Genomic DNA, 25,128 nt, shown 5'->3' with positions numbered 1-25,128 from the left:
TTAAAACAAAACATTTAGTGGTTAGGGTAACTTTCTTCCCGCAGTTGCAGCTGCAATAAAAATCCTTTTTTGAATAAAATGAAACCATCGCGCGAACCGAATTATTACAGAGTCGCTCTGCTTATGTTCTGCTCAGTTCGGTTTGCGTCTTGAAATTCCCCCTATTCAACCCAAAGCACCTATGTTGACTTGTGACGTACTCGCTGTGCATGGCTGCGTGCGAATTGTAGTTCGCGCGCGCCGCGGTGATTCCCGTTCCGTTTTATGGTTAGCGTTTTGATTCGCACTTCAAGCGGAATGGCTTCGCGTGCCTAATCGTCATAGTAAGTTCAAAATCTTTTAGCGCAATAAATTAATTGCAGCGGGAAATTTAGTCACTTTCAGAATAGCATTGAATTTCCATTCGAAACTTTTTCGCTGTCAATTAACAGCTACCTACACGGCCAGTGTCAAATGATGGCCTTGCAGGCGTAGCGATACGCCTCATATGGGTTCTGTCAACATAAATGTCAAAGAAGACGTCAATCTTATTGTCAGGGCTCGACTGCCGGCTAGGTTTCCAGAATATGCGAAAATGTCTTCAAAATCTGTGAAAAATGCCCTCAAAGAAGCTCGAGAATTCATCAAAAACAAAGATTTTAAGCAAGCAATTGAAAAATGTCAGGTAATTAATCTAGGAATCAGTTGAAAATTTGGAGTCTATTTTCTGATGGGAAAACTTTCCTTAGGCAGTGATAAAAGAGGACCCCAAGAACTACATGGGCCTTGTGCTGATGGGAGCCGCGTATCAAGACACCGACAAAAAGGAGGCGGCATCTTCCCTTCGTAAAGCAGTGAACTGCGGAGTCGACCCCACGCTCGCCCTACAAGGTTTGGCGAATTGTGCAGATGTCGAAGAACTGCCTGAGATCTACCGAAAACTCTTGAAATTGGTTCCGTGAGTGAGAAGATGCAATATTGTTGTAAAAATTGGTGACGAGTAAATTTCAGTGATAAAGCGAAGGAATATCAGAGCAAGGTGGTGTTAATATCAGGCGAGAACAAGATTTGGGAGGACTGCCTTTCTGTGCTGGAGGGAGAAGTCCACCTGGAAAATACTGAAAGTAATGCGGAGAGAGTGCAATCGGCCTGGCTGAATTTGTGTCGAGTGTTCTACAAGCAAACGGCCATTCCAGAAAAATGGAGCCGCTTGGTAAGTCAGTTCTTTTTGCTTAAATATATTTTGCTGGACGTTTTTCGAACCACTCTTACCACCTTGGTGAGATGTAGACCGTTGACCAGTAGGCGACCATTGGCCGCCCATCAATGAAGGCAAGACAAAATATATGGTGGCAACGTCAGCACCGAAGACGAATCAACCAACAACATCAAACCGCACTGGTCAAACACGAAGAAGAATAAGAATAGGAGGATACAACTTTCAGACCGTTGACAATTTCTCCTATCTAGGGTCGAAAATCACAACCGATAACAGCTACGAGGATGAAATCCGCGCACGGTTGTTGTCAGCCAACAGAGCCTATTTCAGCTTACAAAAACTGTTCCGCTCGAAAAGTCATAGGGCCAAAGCTTTTACTGTACAAGACAATGATCTAGCCAGTCCTCATGTATTCCTCGGAGACCTGGTTCTTAGTAAGAAAAATTGCGAACTCTTGGCCGTTCGGGAGAAGCACCCGCCGAAGAACTTTTGGCCACCTACATGAGGATGGACGATTTCGTAGCTTACGTAACGGCGAAATCTATGGGTGATACCATGACCGTCAGGTTGTGGATAAAATCAGGCTCAATAGGTTACGGTGGGCGGGTCACTTAATCCGTATGGATGAGGATGATCCCACCTGAAAAGTCTAAAAGGGCAATATCTATGATAGAAAAAGGAAACGAGGCGCACCCTGGCTAAGGTGGATGGCGTAGGCCAGGACGCAGTGCTTCGGTGGTGGACAACTTGGCCACCTTGGCATATAATGTCACAAGTGAATTGAATCTGGAGAATGTTTTCAAGCGAAGTACGACCTTACCGAGAACATCAGTAACAAGACCAAACAAAGATGAACTGAAGGCAGATTTTTGGACGACAAAAACCGTGACAACACCCACCGCAAATATTCAAGATGCGCGACAGAAAGAAGTGCTCTAGGAACAAGAAGATCTCCACCAATGCCAAAGACGATGAAGGATAAAGTACAGACAAGGTCAATAAACGCCAAAAGTGAAGAACATGTAAAAGAAGTAACCCTGCCGAGACTTATAGAGAGCAGAGTCCCGATCCGGAGGAATTACCCTTCACCCAGCTTGGGGCAAAAGTAGTTGAGCTGCCCGAGTTTATCAAGGACAAGCACAACGTGTACCAAGTTATGAAGAATATGGTGAGGGCTATTAGAGTCCCCTATAATAGATCACAGATGGAGGAAAAGAATAATAAATATACGCCGAACCTCGCTGTGCCAACAGTATCGTAAGGGAGCCAAGTGATGCCTAACCGTACTACCATCGAATCCCGGCAAAATAAACATGTACGTGAAAAAGAGGGGGATTCTATAAATAATCACCAGGCGCCTAAGAGGAAAAAAAAGCGGACAGGACATTCTGAAAACCAACACCAACAGCTCAGAAGGAGGACAACGTACAGCGAACGTAGGAAAGTCGACCAGCTTTGCGACGCCTAAGACGAACGAAAACAATGGATGGACTAACCAACAAAACCACAACAACAATGGATGGACTTACCAACAAAAAAGCGTAACGAAAAGCAAAAGTGCGAACTCGTCCAGATGCAATTGTTATCTCCAGTAAGGGCAATCGGTCCTGCGCGGAGATACTCACAAAGGTCAAAGCTGATCCCGACCTAAAAGATCTGAGCGGAAATGTGAACAGAATCCGAAGAACCCAGAAAGGGGATCTCATGTTCGAGCTGAAAAGATCCAGCGTAGGCAAAACTGATGACTTTCGCGCTCAAGTGAAATACTCACTTGGGGAGAATGTCGCAGTGCGTGCCCAAAAACATGAGATCTATATACAATGTAAGGATCTCGATGAAGTGACATCGAGAAGTTTGTACTGCTCTCAAGGAGCAATTCAAGTTGAAAGAACTTACCGAGGAGTCTGTTGTGGGCTTACGAAAAGCCTATGGTGGTACTCAAACGACCACAATACGAGTACCAGCGGAAGCATCGCAGATGTTGTTGGCTGCCGGAAAGGTTCGGATTGGATGAGTTTTCTGCCGTTTAAGAGAACAAATTTCATTGAAGAGGTGCTTTAAATGCCTTATGTTTGGGCACTTCGCGAAGGCATGCACCAGCGGCATTGATCGATCCGATCGATGCAGAAAGTGTGGGGAGAAAGGCCATATTGTCAGAGAGTGCAATAGGGATCCCAAATGCCTACTGTGCGAAGTAAAACAGGGACAGGATAACCGGCATATTGCCGGAAGTGGTAAATGTCCGGAATTTAAGAAGGCGCTCATTGCAATGAGAAAATGAGGCTTATTCAAATAAACCTGAATCATTGCAGGGTTGCTCAGGATTTACTTGAGCAGATCACGTTCGAATCTGAGATGGAAATTGCCATCATAAGTGAACCATATAGAAACCGTCACGGTGGCATATGGGTCACAGATTCGACTGGTGGAGCGGCGATATGGGTTTGTGGTCGACAGGCCATACAATGTACTGCAAGTCAGGCAGCCAGTGGCTTTGTGTGGTCCAAAATAATTGGTGTATATGTATACAGCTGCTACGCCCCACCAAGTTTGACACTGTCTGAATCCGGGCAAATGTTTGATAATCTTGTTCTCGACGCAAGGGGACGAAGTCCAAAGGTGATTGCTGTTGATTTCAATGCTTGGGCCCTAGAGTGGGGTAGCAGAGAATCAAATGCTAGTTGGCGCAGTTTAATAGAAGCTTTCGCGCAGATGGACATAGTTTTGGCTAACGAAGGTGCTGTAAACACCTTTCAGAAAGGGGGGTCAGGCTCAGTTGTAGATCTGACCTTTGTCAGCCCTTCGCTGGCGCGTGGTATGTTCTGGTGCGTCAGCGAACGCTACACCCACAGCGATCACCAGGTAATCTCCTTTGAGACATGTGTCGAGCCTCAGGCCAAAGAGCTATCATGCCCGAAACCGAAAAAGATTTCAGGCTGGTCTGCAAAATCTTTGGATGAGCAGACCTTCATAGAGGTGTGGTTAGATCTACCTAATAAAGCAGGCGCCTCTACGGAAAGAACCGTCCATCTGCCTCAATGCATCGCCAAAGCATGCGACCTGTTCATGCCTAGGAGGTGTTCATTCCCCCGTAGAAGATCAAACTACTGGTGGAATGATGAACTGACCGGTCTTCGATCAGCCTGCCAACGAGCCAGAAGAGTGGCCCAGAGGGCGGTAGGTAGAGTCGATCAGTGGCAGAAAGAGTGCGCCTATAAGGTAGCCCGCAAAATACTCAAACTCGCCATCCAGCGTAGCAAGAGGAAATGCTTTAAGGAGCTCTGCTCAGAAGCGGACGTAACCCCGTGGGGGAGAGCTTATGGAATCATGATGGGACAATTCAGAGGCCGTTCATTTCCGCAGATCACGTGTCCCACCCTCTCGCTGAAACTCATCCAGGGGTTATTCCCCCAGCAAGAGGAGAGCACCGACATTCCAACTACTTCTGAATGTGACGGCAAGCTGCTGGAGATCTGGGGTAGAATAGGAGACAATAAAGCGCCGGGCCTGGACGGAGTACCGAATAAGGCTGTTAAGCTTGCCGTGAAATCCAGGCCGGACATGTTCGCTGAGTTGTGCGAAGCGTGCATGTCCGAAGGAATATTTCCAGCGGCATGGAACCGACAGAAGTTGGTACTTCTGCCTAAGCCTGGCAAACCTCCAGGTGAACCATCGTCATACCGACCCATATATCTTTTGGACACTGCGGGGAAAATTTTAGAGCGGGTAATCTATAATAGATTACTCCCGGTTGTTGAGAGCCAAGGCGGCCTTTCAGATCGGCAGTATGGGTTCCGAAAAGCCAGATCAACAATTGATGCTATCAAATTGGTTATTGGCTTGGCCGAAGATGCAATCCACGGAAAGGGTAGTACCAGCAAATATTGCGTGGTAGTAACCCTGGACGTGAAAAACGCATCCAATTCGGCCAATTGGAATCTAATACGCAAACCCCTAGCGAAGGTTGGTATTCCCACCTATCTCGCTGCTATCGTCGATAGTTACTTAACTGAAAGGAAGCTCTGGTATGATACAGATGACGGACCCCAGGAGTACGTTGTTTCCGCGGCTGTCTCACAGGGCTCTGTATTGGGCCCACTACTGTGGAACATCATGTACAACGAGGCACTTAACCTTTCCCTTCTGGAGGAAGCCACAGTGGTGGGTTACGCTGGCGACATAGCACTGGTTGTTGTCGCAAAGCATCTGGAAGATCTGGTCTGACGCTTGCGGAGGAAAAAACAAAAGCGACCCCAGTTTGGAGTGAGGCGTTGCGGATGCCAGTTAACACTAGCAAACTGAATGCAGTCGACAGGAGGACAGCTCTGAGGGTATGGTCTGTCTTCAGGACTGTCTCAGATGATGCAGCATTCGTCATCTCTGGAATGATGCCGATTGACATCTTGGCAGATGAGATGGCGAATATATACCATGCGAAGCCAATCTCTCTCTTATTGCAGACGAAGAACGCTGAGAGGGAGAGATCCATAAATAAATGGGAAGAGCGGTGGGGACGCTCGGGAAAGGGTCGGTGGACTCACAGGCTCATTCCTGCCATCAAGGAGTGGTTGGAGAGATGACACGGTGAGATTAATTATAATCTCACCCAGTTTCTTACGGGACATGGAGGATATCTCCAATACCTTCACAGGTTTAAATTGGATACCTCATCCGACTGTCCAAATTGCGATGGAGTCCCAGAGGACCCAGAGCAGGTATTCTTCCACTGTCCGAGATTTGTGGAAGAGAGGAGACTCTAGGAGAGGTGCTGGTACCAGAAAATCTGGTGCCAAAAATGCTAGCACATCAAGAGAATTGGGATGCGGTCAACTCCATGATCGCATCTATTCAGGATAAATTGCGAAAGGCAGAGGAAAGAAGAAAAGCGCGGTCACGTGCGTCGGGTATAGAAGAAATGGGATTAAGCTAGAGTGAGCTGACTCCGCCCCGTGATGTAATACCTTATGGTGTTTTCGCGGGGCAGGGAGGGAGTCGGGGGTGGTTTTAATGGGTAAAAATCCCACACGCTGGTGTGCCCAGACCAGTGTCTTTTGAAGATTTCCACCTCCCCAAAATAAAAAAAAGACAGATAGACAGACAGATAGTAAACCGATTTTAATAAAGTTTTGTGTTTACACAAAACCTTAAAAAAAAACTTTATTGTCAGATTGGTATCCAATAAATTGAGGAAAGTCTACAAAAATAGCGATCATTGCCCCGATTGTGTGTCCGGATAGCTGAGTGGTTAGAGCACAAGGCTGTCGTACGAAAGTTCCTGAGTCAAATCAGGGTAATAATCTCGAGCGAGCGCAATGGTAACCACATTGCTTCCCCTAGGGTACTGTAATCCTGTAGTGGATCGTTCCGGTTTTGAATGAAGTGCTCTAACACACTTCAATGCCCTGATCCAATCGGATTGCTGCGCCAATGATTATTGTTATTACCCCGATAACCAAAGTAGGAAAAGACAAATCTAACCCGAGAAACTACCGCCCAATAAGTTTACTGCCAACTATGAGCAAATTATTCGAGAAAATATTATCACAAAACTTTAACAACACTCAGATAGAAATAGAATAATCCCGGATTTTCAGTTTGATTTTCGACGTGATCTCTCAACTTCTTACCAGCTCTTTAGAGTAACTGTGAAAGCTGATATCGAAAAAGCGTTCGGCACAGAATGGCACGCTGGGCTTTTGTGCCAAATGTTCAGGTCCAATTTTCCTCTCCCACCTTATTCTAATAATTAAATCTTTCCTCGTCAAACATACATTTAGAGTGAAAATAAATGATAGCATCTTTATGCAGGGCTTTTTTTTCTTTCTTATATAATATATTCACTGCAGACATCCCTGTAGATCCTCATTCTCAACCAGCAATTTTCGTCGACGTGACATGTCGGTCGGGAAGCAACTCAGAAACTAGAGATCTTGTAAAATTTGTTGTACAAATTATGCCAATATTTCTTTCGATGGCGTATATAAATTATTGCTACCGAAATTCAAGCAATTGTTTACTCCAAAAAAATTTAAAAAAAAGTTAGCGCGGAAGAAATCTCAATTTCCTTGGTGCAACTATTATATGGAATGCTTACATCACCAATCTAGTACTAACTTTAGATAGATAGATTTAGTATGCACACGTTATACCCACTTATTTGTAGGAAATCGCATATTTCACATGCAAACAAATTACTTCTATATAAGACCACGATTTTACCATTAATTACCTACGCTGCCCCAGTGTGTGTTGTTGCGCTAATTGCCTTCTCGCCAACCTCCAAATTGCCTGAACCAAATGCCTAAAATTAGTGTTAAACAAACCCTGGCATCACTCAACAAGCCACCTTCATCAGATTGGCAATATTGCAAAAGTAGTTTTAAGGCCAGACAGCTTTTAGGGATATCGAATTGGTGGACCTCGGCGCAAAACCGGGATGTCTGGAGTTCTTTATTAAGGCAGGCCTAGACCGGATACCGGTTGTTGCGCCGTTGATGATGATGATAATGGAGTTTTAAGGTTAACAAATAAGGTTTTTACTCTCTTTTCCTTATAGTAATTACACTATTATTCAGTTGTTATTCAGCAATAAGGTAAAGGTCTCAAACGAAATTGTATAGGTAAAACTCCAGATCTTTAAATGTGTTGTGGAATTCTCAAGTTGAGTTTTTGTGAATAAAAATATGTTCTCGTAGGATTGGATAAATTGAATAATACCAATTTTAAACCATCTTCGATCAACTTAACTTTAAATCTTTTTTTCAGTACGAAAAATGCCTGGAAGTCGCAGTAGCCATCCCATCCACCGATGTTCACTTGGAGTCGTATAAACGCTACATCAAGTTGTTATACAACACTAGCAGAAGTGCAGATTGCCTTCAAAAAGCAGTGACCATGACTGAACTCTATCCTAGAGAAGTTTCTCCGCTGGAATGGATATGTAAAGTTTACAGTGAAAATGTTGATAGCTCTACCGTAAATTTGAATTCACTTTTGAAAAATCCGATTGAATCGTATGCTGAGGGTTTACTCAACCTCAATAAAAATTCATCGTTAGGAATACTTGCTAAAGCTGTCAGCTTGTATTCTACCGAAAAGTATTCCCAAGCTAGAGATCTTCTAGAACACATTAAATCCGAGGAGTCTAAAAACCCAGTTTGTTTGAAGTATTTAGCTGAGTGTTATGTGAAACTCGGTGCATACACAATGGCAAAAAGGGAATATGACTCGATCAATAGCACTGGATCTGAATATGTGCTTTGCTTGTTGCACGACGAAAGCAAGGAGAGTCTCGAGAAGGCCGTTAACATATGTGAGGAGCTTTTGAAGACATCCCCAGAGGATGCGCTAATACTTTATTATCTTGCCCGTGCACTGTTTAATTTAAATGATAAATCTAGAGCTGAATCAATGCTGAAACAGCTGAAAGAAAGTGGATCGGAAGCATTTGTGACTTTATTAGAAGCTGATTACGTGAGGTACAAATTATATGCAAATATTTGAATTTTTCATTGTAAAGCTATAATCTGTTGTGATGTTAATTCCTTTTAATCAAGATCATCATATTATATAGTTGTAAAAGTTACATCAACAACTTCTTTGATTTCAGAACCTTGACTGAAACAATCACACTTCTAGACAATGAAACTACCGATTCATTCGAAATAGATCTCCTAAAAGGAAGGAAATACCTCGAAGTAAAAGAATTCGAAAAAGCGTTGACATGCTTACTAAGAGCCACTAAACAAAAGCCCTATTACTCCGGGTGTTTCTCGAGCTTGGGTCAACTTTACTCCTCCATAAATGATTGGGCGCGAGCACGAAAATGCTATGAAAAATGTATTTACCTTAATCCAATGAATAAACACGCCATCGAACATCTGAGCGGAATTTATCGTAAAAACGAAGAATGGGATTTGAATTATGCTCTCTTGCAGAAGGCCGGGAAATACTTCCAAAAAACTAAGTGGCCACTCTTCCAAATGGGTCTGCATAATTTAAGTTTGCAGAAATTTGATGAAGTTTGTGCATTTTTAAATAATGATAAGCTTCCACAAATTTTTAATGTGTTTTTTTTCAAAGGCAATTGATTCGTTTCGGTCCGCCCTCCGATTTGATATAAGCGACATACTTTGCTGGGAAGGGTTAGCTGATGCTTATTACCAGCGAGGATCCTTCAACTCCGCGATGAAGGTCTATCAGAAAATTATTGAACTTGACCCGGAAAATGAATATTCCAGATTGCAAGTTGGAGTTGTGAAATTGGTAGAAATTTTAATTCTTTGTAGATTTCAAAATTTTTTACATACAAATTTTTGGTGGTGCACAGACATTACGTATGTATTCCGAGTCTATTGCTGCTTTTACGGAATTACTTGAAACATGCCCGGACTACTTACCAGCGTTAAAAGGAGCTGCAGAAGCCCACTATTGTTATGCAATATATTTATCAAGTAAATGCTTATTTGGAAGATGTAAAGAAAACCTTCAAAACGCTACTGATTGTTTGCAAAGGTACTTTATTGTTCTGATTAGAAACCTATTCCTTTCATATTTGATTATTCTTTTTCTCTGTAGCGAGTTAACAAATATTTATTGATAATTCCTCAGAATTTTTCTAACTGGAAAGCGAGATATGATTTGGCTGTGGCGACTATTGGCAAATGTTTTCGTGGCTACCGGTCGAATGTCCCCTACAAAAGCATTTTTGAATGTAAGCGGAAACTTAGCTGGTCAGGAAGAGGACATTGTCGTTCTCGAGAAAAACGAATTGTTTGAATTTGCTGGAAGGTAAGTTTTTTACTTTTGATGAATAGAAAAATTGAGGTGAAATCTTAATTAAGTCTAAGAAACATTTTTTCTCAAACAATAATTTTATTAATAAATAATGGACATCACGATTTAAAAATAGACTTAACATAAAAACCCTTAGAAACTAACTTAATCGAAGGTTTTTAACTATATAACTAATAAACTATGATGATTGCTCCCCTGGTCTTGGTGGGGAATTTACTTCTACGCCAAGAGGATCCAAAACATAAATGTGGAATCTTAAGGATTTGGACTCTCGAAGTGGTAAGAAGTCACCGCCGCCTCATCAAATTGATGACCACTCACGTGCATGCTTTCCACTTTAATGAAAAGCTTGCATTTAATACCTACGGCGTAGCTACCCAGAGAGGAAAGTATGGCAACTTCATTTTTGAGGAAACTAGAAATTTGACTAGGATTGACCCGTTCGCGGTATTACTTCCTAAATCGACCAGAAAAGAGAAGAGGAAGACTCGCGGAATGAAACTTCAGCCACTAAGGAAAGGGGATTACAGGCTAAATCTAGCCTGGCATTGTCATCCTCACCAGGAAGAGGATGCATTCGAAATTTTGAACAAAATTTGCGGGAAACATGAACCGATGCATCGCGGAAGAAGCCGAAGCTTCTTGAGAATGAGGACATGGGGGTGGCAACACCACAAGGTGTGGTAATGTTTAGAGAAATTGGACCCAAGGAAACGAAATCTTCGGTGGAAGGTGGGGGCAAAAAGATAACCTTGGTGAACTCCTTTCTGGACGCAGCAGACTCTTCGGCTAGAGGTAATGCGCACATCTGTGGTAGGCAATGCTCTGTTGTGCTCCGCACTAGGGCTTTCACCCTTCTTGTGGGGAGCTGATCAAAAAAGCTAGAGAGATTTCAATGAAGACGGTCCTCCGGGAAGGTCTGTGGAAAAAATGATGCGGCTATTTAGAGTGCACCATTGAGGCTGCTTTAACTACACTCCATCAGATAATCGCAGGTTTTAGTTCTGGCGGTCGGCCCAAGTTCACCGTTGTGAATTCTGAGCTGTGTAGGATAGAGCATGTCGAATGTTGGATACGCGGCCCTCGAAAGAAGGCACGGCACATCATTCGTACTCTTGCTGAATAGAACTCATGCATTGATCTGGAACACTGAAGGGTAAAGTTCATGATTGTCAGGAAGGAAAAATTCATAAACGTGGAGAGTTTTAGCTTGGTTTTCAAACTCTTTGTCGGTGAGCACCTCCAAATGCGCCAATTCTCCGAGAAATTATTCATGAGGTGATTGAGTCTCTGACGGTAGAGTGTGGGGAGCATCTGTAAGGATTGCTCAAATTAATCTGCCAAAGAGCCTTCCTATCTACTTGCAGTGAGACTGATAAAGCTGTCGGACAGCCCTATTTGTCTAGTCCGGTCTGGCATCAAGTTGATGCGGACTTAGGACCCCGCAATTCTCAAAAAAATATTTTCAGCTCTGGCCAAGCTCTGGTCAATAGGGTGGATTAACGCTCAATATAATTGGTTGTCATGTTGTGTTCTGCGAATTATATAAAGGAGCGCGAGCCGCTTCGGTCACGCTGGTTCCAGGGCAGAGGTGGGGCAGCGTTTGAAGAAACCGAATGACCTTTGGTTTCAGAGATGGAGGGGTGCAAACATTTAACTCTTCGAAGAAGTGAAATTTCTGGGTCATTCTGGTTAAAACGCTTCTTTGGAACGAACATGTAGATATAACGATGAAACGAGCTCTCTTAGTTTATGGGCTGTAGGCAGATCGTTGTCTCGACATGGTTACTTAGGTCTCATGTAGTAATGTGGATATGTATTGCTATCATTAGGCTGATATTTGCTTATGCATAGGTGAATGCATTGACGCATTGAGTGTTGGACTCTCACAATGCTACGCCATCGGATGCTAATTAAACACCTTCCCATCCCCCGGAAACTTCAAATCAGGGAATTCCTTTTATCAACGGAACGGAAGGGAATTGTTAGTTCAAAGAACCCCGCGCCATCCGATCGCTCGACTGGTCGAGCTCTATCTTCTTTGCAACGAGGAGAACCCGAACGTTATACGCAACACGGCTCCACTTTTCGGCGCTCTTCGACAAAGTTGTCTGGAGAGTGATTTTCTGTTTAAAAAAGCTGTTGGCGAATTTCATTCCATCTTCCACAAGAAAAAAAGGTGTGGTGAACGTCGTCCACGAACACATTGCAAAACACACAATCAGGAGATCGTATCTTTCCAATCTTGTGCAGGTAAAAATGAAAACTTCTATGCCAGCTTAGGAGCTAGGTAAGGAAATAGTCAATCTCACCATGCTTCCGATTCAGTCAAGCACCTAGGTTGCCAATGAGCCGGGTAGTCCATCTGCCTCTAGTGTTATTTTGCCAAGAGAGTAGCTACTCCTCTATTGTACGTTGCCTTTCTCCACGAGCAAATATCTCCCTTGGCTCTTCCCCCTTGCGGTTGTATATGGCTTTACGCTCCTTAACAAGAAGGACAATGGGGATCACTCTTGCGATCACTATCAGGGCCGATTCCGAGACAGTGCGCTGCGTCTTGTCCGTTGCTGCTTTGATTTGCTCGAAAAAGCTCATCATAATTCAGAAATTAGCTCGTAGGATGGATATCGGCGCTATTCTCGATGTGACCTCCATTCTCCTTTGACCCTCTAGCATCTCATAGGATAGGGGGCGGTTCCTCAGATAATTTCCCAATATCCGTAAGAGATAGCTCGGTACGTGGAAACTATTGTTTAGTGGGTCTAGAATGCCTTTCCATCTTAAGTGATTAAAGGCATTTCTAACGTCAAGTATTACGAGGAACACCACCCGTCGAGTTCGGCTGCAGAGTGCCTCCGCTCGGACGGCAATCACGACTTGCATGTCAGCATGAACTGTGGATCTCTCTGCTCTAAAGCCGAAAGATCCTGGGGATAAGTCTCCGGCAGCACATATCTGTTTAGCGAATCTACTTCTGATGAGCTTTTCATCATTCATTTAATGAATGCTGAGCCATGCACTCGGTATGGACCGGTACCGTTGTAGCTTTTCACAGCGGGGGTCTGATTGTGGTTACAAAATCGATCCGTGTCTTAAGATTAAGTCGTCGGGACAGGTACCCACGTAAAACCAGAGAGATGAGCCTGTTTTTCACTCCTTTGTCGACGTTTTTCTGAAGGAACTTCGCAGACCGGATGCGCTTCACAACTGCTGCTTATTTCTTGATAAGCTTTTACTCTTCGCTCTAACTTGGCTTATATTCGAAGCCTTCCAATAAGTTTCAGCAGTTTCCGTTGTGCCTCTTTCCGGAACAACAGCACTGCGTGCTACTCTCTGGGTTGCAACCTCCGCTCCAGGAGCCGCATCACTTTGCGACGGTTTTGTTCTCCATTTAAGTTTTTACTAGTGCATCCTGTGCAAGGCGAGACTAATGCGGCCCGCTAATAGTCAGGGATGGGTATACCCTCAGTTCCAGGGGCAACGCGGTCTACTAATACCAGTGCAATGCACCTAACCCGACCAGGATCTCGAAAGGGCTGGCTCCTGATACACACCTCAACTACCACATTGGCAGAGCTAGGCTCACATCACACAATCGAAGACGGCAAGAAGTTGTCGACGGCTCCGGGGACTCGCAGTGTGTCTCGGTGTGTATCGATCGTTGGCAATTCATTCTTCACCGAGAAACTTTTTCGAGGCCTACTACCTAGGACGCAGGTATTATGCCGGTTAGGAGGTTAAAACTACTTGATCGGGCATGTTAAGTGTGTTAAGGTGAAACAAACGACTTTTCATTGTCAACTAGCCTCATTGAAAAGGACTGATTCGTAGGTACTACCGGTGGCATGAGTACGATATCCGCCGCGGTGCATTACTCAATTTGCAGCCCTTCGGTATACACTGAGGTCTTTTATACCGATGGCTCAAAAACAGAAAAGCATCTCGGAATAGGAATCTACTTTTCGGATAATAATGAGAAGTGGATTTTCTTTGGACAATATGCAACGGTGTTTCAGGCTGAAATGTATGCGATCCTAAGGGTCACCTCAAAAGTCGTTCAAGAATGTAGAGGTGGAGCTACTCTGGTCCTGGTGCCTGGTCATTGTCGTGTAAGAGAAAGTGAAATTTCGGATGCCTTAGCAGAAGAGCATTTGTAGTGTAAGTCGCATTGGTTGATAGTGTTATCAAAAATTGGGAGCAAGCTTTCTATAAGGACAGGTGTCAGAGCTTAAATACTGCTAGATACAGCAGACCGTTCCTGCCAGTGATTTAAAGGCGTATTTTAGTAGTAGTATTAACGTGAGGAATGCTGGATAACTTAGAGGTGATGATGGCCTAGATAGACAACTTGTTTAACGGTAGGAATGGGAAATGAACAGACATGGGATAGTTTCTTGGCGTCAGAGTACATTTTCGGGGCATTCTCCTCTATTCCTACAGAAGACAATCCTTTGGCTTTTGAATTGAGTGCTAGTGTCCACTTGGCAAAATACCGTAGAGTTCGTCCAAATATGAATTCAGACTGGCTTCCGTCTGCATACTATGTACTTCATGGAAGTGTAAACTATGAAGTCATCGGCATATATGTATGATTTTGTTTGGAGCGTGCTTGGATAAGGCTAGGCATAAATGTATAAATGTATAAATGTGTATGTTCTAGGTGCTATATTACTGAAAGTGTTACAATAGAATTATTTCAACTACTTGCTCGTTATTCTGTACTTCAATGAGAAGGCAAGAAAAGCTTCTGTTTGACATTAATATCCTGGATAGGCATACATGTATTGAAAAAATTTGTCAAAATTGATGGAATAGTTGTGGAAAGATTGATTTCAAATCGGGATATAAATACCCTATAAATATGATCAATCCCAAATTGTGGTTTGATTCGGACCTTTTTTGTCTGAACATTCTAGTCGTGTCCAACAATCTATATAGTCGATAAAGGGGGAGAAGAGAATTTGTACTTTTTCATTAATTTAGTGACTAAACTCAGTAAATCAAAGTACGCGGGCGGGTTATTGTAGTTTAGACATTCCAGAAAAATATTCCTGATTAGGTTACCTGTTCAGTTTCCATGAATCAGATAACCTGTTGAAATTATGATTCTTTAGTAGGTTGGCGAACAAGAAATGCAGCTTTCTCTGGTATTGGAAAATAAATATTACGAACGGAGATTATTTTTCCGAAATCTACACATTTCAAAATATATTTGGGAAAGGATTTCAGAAAAATCCAACATAGGCTTAGGAGCATTATAACCATACTGTGTTCTCCCGTGAAAAGGAAGTATCTTTTTAGGAACAGACAATAATCTAGGAGTAGATCAGTTAAAACATGAACATTTAATAATAAGACTCTTTTTGGATTTGTAATGGAAATAGAGGCCCTTAGTAACTAAAAGCAGTGCTGAAAGGTATGTGGGCGCTTGTAGCTTCCATTGGTATTCTCTTTACCTGTACGTCGCTCAAGAGGAAAATTTTGTATAGGATTACTGAATTTCATGTGCTAAAGTCCGTCAGTCAGATTAATTACATTGGGTGACACAATGCTGTATGACTGTCTGGGAGAATATGGATTCAAGCACATTTGTACTACCTCCATAGATTTCAGCGCATGCACCTTGGTTCAAAAAACAGTGGTAAGTTGATTGTGACAGGTCTTGCTTCGGGTTGACTCCATGTATCCCGGTTCTGTCTCATGTCAGTATGTGTGGATTCATCTTTGTACCGCAGAATGCGATTCCTCAGATAGTTATTATGATTCTAGTCCTCCATAACTATGGAATTCAGTATTTGAATTATGTAAAATCACTGTTTATCTTCATGCTTAGGCTTTTGACTGTGTTAGTGATTTTGCTATGCCCATACGCCACAGACACTAACATTCCCTTCAATTAAAGCCTGTGCAGTGCAAGCTTCTCCCTTCCTGTTTGAAGGTGGCAATTGCAACCACTTCTCCAGGGAGAGGATGGCAAAGACAAGCGAGTGTTTGGAACGAGGGCAGTTTTTTGACAGCTTGGATTTGGTCCACTAAGCTGGCACAATAATTGCTCGCTTGCATTTCTTTAATCTATTCTCAAGATGTTTGTTCCTGGAGATCACTAGGAGATATTTTGCATCCCTGACGATTGGCAACGAGGCATTATCTGTCTCATACATAAAAAGAGAGATATTACACAGTGCAGCAATTATAGAGGTATCACGTTGCTGAGTACCATCTACAAGATATTCTCCACTATCTTGCTAGGCCGGATAGCCCCATACGCTCAGAACATCATTGGCCCATACCAAAGAGGCTTCATTCCAGGCAAATCAGCAACAGATCAGATTTTCTCTCTGCGGCAAGCGATGGAAAAACTGTTGGAATATGGACAACAGTTGCACCATCTGTTCATCGACTTTAAAGCCGCCTATGATAGCATAGCCAGGGTAAAACTATACACGGCCATGAGAGAATTCGGTATCCCGACGAAATTAATAAGACTGACTAGGGTGACCCTGACCAATGTGCGATGCCAGATAAAAGCAGCAGGATCACTCTCAAGACCATTCGACATCAACAACGATCTACGACAAAGGGATGCCCTACCATGCGTCCTCTTTAACCTGGCCCTCGAGAAAGTGATCCGTGATGTTGAGGTAAATGCAAGAGGTACGATCCTCTTCAAGTCCACCCAACTATTGGCCTATGCTGACGATATCGACATCATGGGAAGAACCACCCGAGATGTACAAACTGCCTTCATCCAGATCGAGCAGGCGGCAATCGGCGCGAGATCTTGGGCTGCACATCAAGGAAGACAAGACAAAATATATGGTGGCAACGTCAGCACCGAAGACGAATCAACCAACAACATCAAACCGCACTGGTCAAACACGAAGAAGAATAAGGATACGAGAATACAACTTTGAGACCGTTGACAATTTCTCCTATCTAGGGTCGAAAATCACAATTGATAACAGCTACGATAATGAAATCCGCGCACGGTCGCTGTCAGCCAACAGAGCCTATTTCAGCTTACAAAAACTGTTCCGCTCGAAACGTCTCACCATAGGGTCAAAGCTCTTACTGTACAAGACTATGATCTTGCCAGTCCTCATGTATTCCTCGGAAACTTGGGTTCTTAGCAAGAAAAATTGCGAACTCTCGGCCGCGTTCGAGAGAAGAATGCTCCGAAGAATTTTTGGCCCCCTACATGAGGATGGACGCATAGCATACACAATGACGAAATCTATGAGCTATACCATGACCGTCCGGTTGTGGATAAAATCCGGCTCAATAGGTTACGGTGGGCGGGTCACTTTGTCCGTATGAATGAGGATGATCCCACCCGGAAAGTCTATAAGGGCAATATCTATGATAGAAAAAGAAGACGAGGCAGACCCTGCCTAAGATGGAGGGATGGCGTAGGCCAGGACGCCAGACAGCTTTTAGGGATATCGAATTGGTGGACCTCGGCGCAAAACCGGGATGTCTGGAGTTCCTTATTAAGGCAAGCCTAGACCGGATACCGGTTGTTGCGCCGTTGATGATGATGATGGTAATTGAAGTTGTTCACAAAAAATGGATATAAGTTTGAGTTTATACTAAACACAACGAGACTGGTCTTGCTGGGATTTATCGCGAGATTCTCTTTATCACTCCTTCGATTACAGGCTCGAAAGAAGACCTATAAATTCAAATGTCATCTTCAAATATGTCTAACCCATGATCCGTCCCATAATTCCTTGTCGTCACTTACTGCTTAGCTATTGTAGATATAATGTTGGCAAAGACCTGTTTTCCAAGGAGTTGTAACAAATAAAAAGACTCCCATAAGACGTATATGTATTTGAAGAGATGACATCCGATTATACTCTGTAATTCTGTGTAACATGTCGAACAATCGATCAAGTCTTCGAGATGTTCTTCGTTCAACGACCATTTAAGCTAACTGTTATTATCCTCGCGACGGCCGGGAGCACACAAATACACTTCTAATTGCCGAACTCAAGATTGGTGCTCTTTTTCGGAATCTTAACAAACATTCCCTTCTTTCGTTGATTGTTGAAATTCTACATTTCTACTTGATGGACAATCGTTACCCGGATGTTACGGTGAGTAGCCATTTCATTCATAAGAAACGTGGCGAAGTGTTCCTTTCACCAGCCCGCGAACGTCACTCATAGGTCTAACTAAAGATTTGCGATCATCTACAAATGCTTTCACGATGTGGTATATAATTCTGGAATCATTATTATTTCCTTGACCAGCGTGATAATAAATTTCTTTTTGTTATGGTGTACACGCGTATCGATCTGCTTGCAAGCTTCCACAGCCACCCAGATATTGTCGCGAGATTCGGGACGTGGCCGAAGACCTGAGTAGCCCTCGAGAAATGAGAACTATTCATGGCAGCCCAGTGCTCACCACCAGGCGGACTTGGAAGGTCATAGCTTTTCAACCCTGCGAGAAATGGCGGATGAAATACAAGAGCGATATGAACGCCTCTTTTGTTCCGCACTTTCAAAAGACTATTCCTAAATATATTCCAGTTTGATTTTTAGTATGTGGTCAGTCCGTCAAAGCCCAAAGGAACTTATGGTGAACTCTGTGTCTGAAAAATGTGCCACCAATTACACACATGCATATTCCAAAAAGGACAGGAGTTCAGGGAATTAGTACTTAACACCGTCTCAGTCGCTAGTAGTGATTTTTTATTGGACATACAATATATCGGTACTTTAGGAACAACTTATTCCCTCCTTCAGTGCCGGGTGATCACCTGACAACAGGTTGCCAACTCCCCAATTTGTATCCCTTTTCGACAAGCAACGAATATTTTGAGCGAACTCTTAATCCCTGCCCCATAGGGGAGTCACTGTTTCAGTGGGGAAAATCTAATAATTTAAGATTTTTTCATAGAAAGACTTATTTATACATTATATTCTTTTCACACAAGGAAGTGGCCATATTGAAATATATGAAAAACCAATCTTTGTATATTTCAATTTTGCGCGTTATTTGGTATATACTTACCATATAAGGAGAAATTGTTTTTAGAAAATAGATTTTTTGAAAAAAGATACCAGATTGCTCCTAATTACGTGCGAGGTAAACGCAGCAGGGTCACTCTTGAGACCACTCACAATCAATAACGATCTTAGACGTGAATTCTTTTTAACTTAACTCTAGAACAAGTCGGGAAAGTGGAACCTGGACACTTCAGGTATGGAAGGTTTTGTGTATTTCGTTTATAAAAACATTGGTGTGATGGACATTTGCCCCATCAGTATCTAGCACGTAATATATGCATATGTTATGTGAGAATATCCACTTTCGGGTGATATTGACATTCAAAGTCTTGAATTTGCACAGAAGGGACAATTTTGGCTTATTATAACCTTGTTGATAATAGTGTGATTTCACCCAAACTTGGTGCAAAATTTCATGATTCTAGGATGAACTTAAGAGGGGTTTTGCGCTCGATTACCAAAAATTATAGTAATATACTATTATTAACTTTATTTGAACAGAAATCGGTATGGAAGGTATTTCGGAGCCTAGGCGCCATATAATGGCAGCCTCTTGATTTTTTTCAGATTTTTCAATTGGATAGTTTCTGCGAATGGATTCGATAAAGAAATGATCATTTTCGACCCCCCGCGGTCCCCACCTTTTCAACAAATGTCACAACTAAGACCGACTTCGGAAAATACCGTAAATCGAGATCTTTCATTTTATTGGTGAAAAGAAAATTTACACTCCTTTTTGCATGTATGGGTACCCCCCTCCCCCCTTAAATTTAATTATGAGCGTGTCAATCGCTATTACCGTTTCCGAGAAAAATGTGACAGTAAACCGATTTTAACAAGGTTTCGTTCTTCTCAAAACCTTAAAAATTGTTGCAATGCTGAGGTGAGTTTCAAAGGCCCTATCCTCTTCGGGTCCACTAATTGAAAACAATGAAGACAGGAGGCTACAACTTTGAAACCGTTGAAAATTTCTTCTATTTGGTGTCGATAACAGGTTTGGCAACCAAATCCTCGCACGATTTTTAGCAGAAAAGGAGCCTATTTCAGCTTACACAAACTGTTTCTCATAGTAGCGCTACAGCTTCTACTACACAAGACAATAATCTTACCAGTCCTCGTGTATTCCTCAGAGAATTGTTTTCTTACCAAGCGAAATGGCCAGTTCTTAGCCGTGTTAGAGACAAAAATTCTGCGAAGAATTTTTGCGCCTTACAGGAGGATCCATAGTCCTAAATCCTATGTACACAACGAAGGAATCTATAAGCAAGATCTTCCAAGTTATACTAACGCGGAGAGTCTATATGGTAGAAAAAGGAGCCGTGTCAGAAACAATCGCAAATTTAGATGGCTTAGGTCAGGAGGCAGCTTCTAGAGGTATCGAATGGGTGGACCTCTTGGAAACCCTAACATCCTGGTTTCGCGCTTCAGTTCATTATTTAGGCAGACCTAGACTGAATATTAGTTGTAGCGCGGTTGATGATAACGATTTGTTCCACGGTGCGAACCCCATATTTTCTGAGAAATTGGGGGACCTGATTGGTTTTTGCGCTAACAAGACGTACAAACTGCCTTCATCCAGATCGAGCAGACAGTGCGAGATCTTGGGCTGCACATGAATGAAGGCAAGACAAAATATGTGGTGGCAACGTCAGCACCGAAGTCGAACCAACCAACAACATCAAACCGCACTGGTCAAACAGGGAGAATGAGGATAGGAGAATACAACTTTGAGACCGTTGACAGAGACCGGATACCGGTTGTTGCGCCGTTGATGATGATGATTAACAAGAATATAACATGAGGGATAATACGGGTAAGCGCTGTAATAAGCTTTCTTCTATAAATCATATCGACCCATCAATGGGCAACTATAATAATGCAATAGAATCCCGATGATTCGCATCGTCAGGGACGGTTTGGTAAGAATTATCAGGAGTACAAATTAAAAAAAATTAACTTTGGAAACACACAAATTTGTACAAGTCAGCCGAAAATATAAATAATAGGGAAAAGAATGATCGGGATTCCACTGTAGTTGTGCGTCTACCGGGCAAACTAATGGTCAAAATAACCAAGTGGCTGATTGCAAATTTATAAGTACTTACTCTAAAAGTCAGCTTTTTGTTAAGTGAAAAAAACGTTTATCTACTTTATTAAATATACGAGTATATGCAGAAATAACAATTGTTTGTAGGTTTTACACGTGTGCGATAAAGCTGAATCCCGAGGATTCCTTACTTTGGCATGAACTATCGCTTTGTTACTACTATTTTGCCCTTCAATATGGGAAAGATGCAGAAACCAGGAAGAGGCATTTAAGGCTCGCAATGGATGCAAGTAAACAGTCTATTCAATTACAACCAAGTCGTTGGCAAAATTGGAATTTACTTGGTGTTATATGTACAACAAATGGTGAGTTCAAAGGTTTTAAATCCCCTCCCATGCTTTCTTCTTATTTTTAATGAAATATCGTCCTAGAAATCAATAATCTACCACTTGCTCAACATTGCTTTATCAAAGCATTACAAATCGATAAAAAATCAGCATCTGCATGGACGAATTTAGGAATACTATACTTGAAGCAAGGAGAAATTAAACTTGCGAATAAAGCATTCAGCCGGGGCCAACAAGCTGATACTGGATTCGTGAATGCATGGGTCGGCCAAGCTATTATAGCAGAACGAATAGGACAATCGGACGAAGCTATGGATTTATTCCGTCATTGCACTCAACTTGAATTCCGCACCGAATCTGCCGTTGGGTACGCGTATTGGGTGTGTAATATTCTCTCGAATCCTGAAAATCTGAAAGACCCAAGATATAAATATGCTATTGAAAACATGCATGCCGTTCCTGTTGCATTGGACTCTATAAATTGGTACGTAATGTTTACTTTGGCTAATATTTTTCGACATAAATTCCGTTGTTTGCAGGTATTATGGTGCAGTAGGTGTGGACGCAACTTTAGAATCACTATCATATTTAGGATTCCTGAACTCTCGTCAATCATTAACGAATAGTGCAACCAAAGCATTCGAGTTGGCTGTGGAAAAGGCGAGCGGTCCTGATAAAGACAAAATGTTGTGTAATGTTGGCTATAGCTATCTTCGAAATAATCAACTGCAGGAGGCCATCAAAGCATTTGACGAAGTCTCCGAAGCGTCATTCAAATCATACATTGGATTGGCTTTAGCCCGTTTCAGAGCTTCTCAATTTCAAGATTCTTATTCAGTTTATAATTTAGCTTTAGAGTGGTTGGCAAACAATGAGACTGAAAAATCTTTGATATTAGTAGCTATGTCGTCGATGGTGTATGCCGCACAAGGGGAAGGTGATACGAAGGGAATATTAAAGCAATGGTAATTTAAGCAGTTGCTCGTAAATTATACTGCCTAATCGACCGGAATTTCAGTATTAATTTACAGAACCCACCAATACAAGCACTTTTCTCGGCCTGTGCACTTGGAATAATACACACAGACCAAAAACTTATTGATGCTGCCCTGAAAGCTCTGAAACCATATGAGGATGACGTCGAGCACTGTCACCATATTGCATTTTTAATTGCACAAGTCCATGCTTATAATGTAAGTTTTTCCTATAATCGCTTTCAAAATTTTCACATAAACTTTCCCCCAGAACCAATCAAAGAAAGGCTTGAACCACCTCATATCTAGAGTACATGCGTTCCCTGGTAGACCGCTTTTACGCCGGGTACTGGCCGACTATTTGCTCCATATTTATAGACGTTCGAAAAAGCATATGGGACCGGCAAGTAAAATTGCTGAAAGTACAGTTGTGCTCGAATTACGAAATCCCCGAAGGTATTTGCTTCAAAATCATTGCTATTTACTTTGTTTTGAATCATTCCTTATCATTGCAGGACTAAGGAGATGTCGTTGAATGCAAGTAAATATTTGGCTGTGGCAAGTGAAGCGATGAAGCGCGTTGATCGTGCGAGAAGTATGAAACTAGCCCAACGTGCTATTCATTTGAATCCTCTGTGTCAAGAGGCGTGGGATGTTCTAGTGTCATGTAAAAGTTAAACAAAGCAACCCACAATTAGGCAAATCAATGATTATTTATTCAAATTGTATGCTGTCTTTTTATACCTTTTTTGTACACTTTTTGCTTGAAACGATCAACTATCCAATTAATTGTCATTTTCCAATTGAACATATTATTTATTGAGATTTTAAATATTTATAACACAAAATGTTACTTAAATGTATGCCAAAATAAAAACCCGCCTTGTTGACTCTACAATCAACTACTTATATATTAGCATTGTCCTTTCAGGTAAACGAAACACTCGACTTTTATCAATCAATATGGAATCCAATTCAAAAAACAATTCAATTGTGTGCATAGTGAGCAATTGCTATTCTGTTTATGCCGTTGCTGTTGGATGGATATGTATGAGGCTGCTATGTGTAGGAGTGGGTTTTATTTCCATCCATTGCAGTTTGCCACATGACTTGGGGTTCAAGAATACTCTGAGACTATTACATAATAGGCGACTAATAGGGATAGAACTTTGTGGGCTACCAACCTGCAAGGTTCGAAACTTTACTGCTACATCGTTTGGCTATCGAAAACGGCTAATGGTTGGTATCTGGAATACTCGACAACGGGATTTTATTCTGGAATTATGAATGTGAAATAAGATGGTAGGACTCTGGAGAGTATTTCTTTCCTTCTTACGGTATTGGGCTTTTTACTTCGGAATGTCAAGTGGTACCAGACGCGAACTGGTGTCGAATTGTTATTTACGCTACCGCTACCATTCGAACACAGACCTTTCCATAAGATCAGTTGGATTTCGACTGACCGACACTGTACAAGCAGATTGACTACTTTGCCATCAGTAGTAAATGGATGTACGTAACAAAAGAGGTGCTGATATCCAGCTCGAAAGAAGACATCATCTAATGGTCCTTTGTCTTCGATTGCTGGTTGCGTTCGCCACTTCTTGCAGTTTAACATTCACGTCTTATATGACCTAGCTATTGCTCGACAGTGGGAGGGTTATTTAGTTGATCCTACGGATAGACTGAGTAATCCGTCTGACAAGATCTAATTGAAAACGGAAACATGAAAGTGGATCGATGAATGTAAGGGATTGAAACCTCTATTGATGGCGGGGAAATTGAATGTGGTGTGCGATAAAAGAGAATTTATTATTGCGTTGGCCAGGGAAGCAGAAGCTATCGCAGATCGCAATGTTTTCAGAACTGTACACCGTATCACGGCAGAACTTGCATGTGGTCGCAAATCTTTCGGTGGTCTTGTGAGAGTTTTTAACGGTTGACTTCTCATTCACGATGAAGACCAACTGAGGAGGCAGAAGGAATACTTCCCCACGGTTCTTAACTGTATGACATCCGATGAAGTTCTGCCGCTTGTGGATGACATGGCTAGTCACCGTAACAAACGGCTACGGACTGTTCTTCCAAATAGAAGAGAAATCATATCACCATCAATGCACTGAAGCGGAATAAAGCCATTGGGCTTGACCCTTGCAGATTATTAATTGTTGTGCCTGCAGATCTGCTACTTGTACTTGTATGGAAATCTTGGGCACACGAGGCAGGTCTCAGAGAGTGGAAGGAGGGGATGATCTTTAAATTTCTAAAGAAGGGCACTCGTCTTGAGTGAGTCAATTGGAGGATGGCAAAGATAATAGCTTAACTAATCCTGGAACTAATCAATCTATCTGCATTGATCACATAAACATTCTGCGGAGTTTAGATTTTCGCTTCATTTGTTTCCCAATGATTTTGAGAAGGCTGTTAACAGTGCAAATAGGGAATGTATCTGGAGTACTCTACGAAGAAGGGACATTCTGGAGAAACTAATAGCTGTTATCAGATCGATATATGATGTAAGGTCCAAAGCGGGGTCCGCGAGGCTTGCGTCTTGTTGCTGATATTTTTCTTGTCATTGTTGACGTTTTTTTTGTCGCCTTGCCCGAAGGTTGTGGAGGACTTCAATGGATGATGACATCTTTCCTCAACTCCTCGACTAAACTGATGACATCTGTTTGCTCTCTCAATGGGTCATGGGCCTTGGCCAAATGACTCAAGATTTGGAATGAGCTGGAAACCGAGTTAAACT

At 42.3% G+C, this 25,128-nt stretch overlaps 1 protein-coding gene and 1 long non-coding RNA gene across 2 annotated transcripts; one reads left to right on the top strand and one right to left on the bottom strand.

Annotated features, from left to right (window-relative positions):
* Positions 1 to 374: 374 nt before the first annotated feature.
* On the top strand, positions 375 to 23,277 carry LOC119646190 (tetratricopeptide repeat protein 37). Its single transcript, XM_038046574.1, has 14 exons — positions 375 to 664; positions 729 to 937; positions 991 to 1,192; positions 7,964 to 8,676; positions 8,808 to 9,219; positions 9,281 to 9,463; positions 9,528 to 9,712; positions 9,809 to 9,988; positions 21,206 to 21,423; positions 21,490 to 21,889; positions 21,945 to 22,370; positions 22,424 to 22,598; positions 22,651 to 22,835; positions 22,895 to 23,277. The coding sequence occupies exons 1-14, from the start codon at positions 488 to 490 to the stop codon at positions 23,055 to 23,057; spliced, it is 3,828 nt and encodes a 1,275-aa protein (XP_037902502.1). The 5' UTR covers positions 375 to 487; the 3' UTR covers positions 23,058 to 23,277.
* LOC119646191 lies at positions 23,074 to 23,930 on the bottom strand. The gene is made up of 2 exons (XR_005248699.1): positions 23,564 to 23,930; positions 23,074 to 23,507 (listed from the first exon to the last, which is right to left on the bottom strand). It is a non-coding gene; the product is annotated as an uncharacterized LOC119646191 (long non-coding RNA).
* Positions 23,931 to 25,128: the final 1,198 nt, after the last annotated feature.

This window comes from Hermetia illucens, chromosome 1 (genome assembly GCF_905115235.1).
Source record: "Hermetia illucens chromosome 1, iHerIll2.2.curated.20191125, whole genome shotgun sequence".
Taxonomy (NCBI): Eukaryota; Metazoa; Arthropoda; class Insecta; order Diptera; family Stratiomyidae; genus Hermetia; species Hermetia illucens.
Note: the sequence above shows the minus strand (reverse complement) of the source record. Positions and strands in the feature narration are given on the sequence as shown.

Excerpts from the sequence above, each read along its gene's own strand:
- LOC119646190 (XM_038046574.1), top strand. The coding sequence starts at position 488 with ATGGGTTCTGTCAACATAAATGTCAAAGAAGACGTCAATCTTATTGTC. Across the intron at positions 8,677-8,807 it reads TTAGAAGCTGATTACGTGAG|AACCTTGACTGAAACAATCA; the intron begins GTACAAATTATA and ends CTTTGATTTCAG. Across the intron at positions 9,464-9,527 it reads AAGTTGGAGTTGTGAAATTG|ACATTACGTATGTATTCCGA; the intron begins GTAGAAATTTTA and ends GGTGGTGCACAG.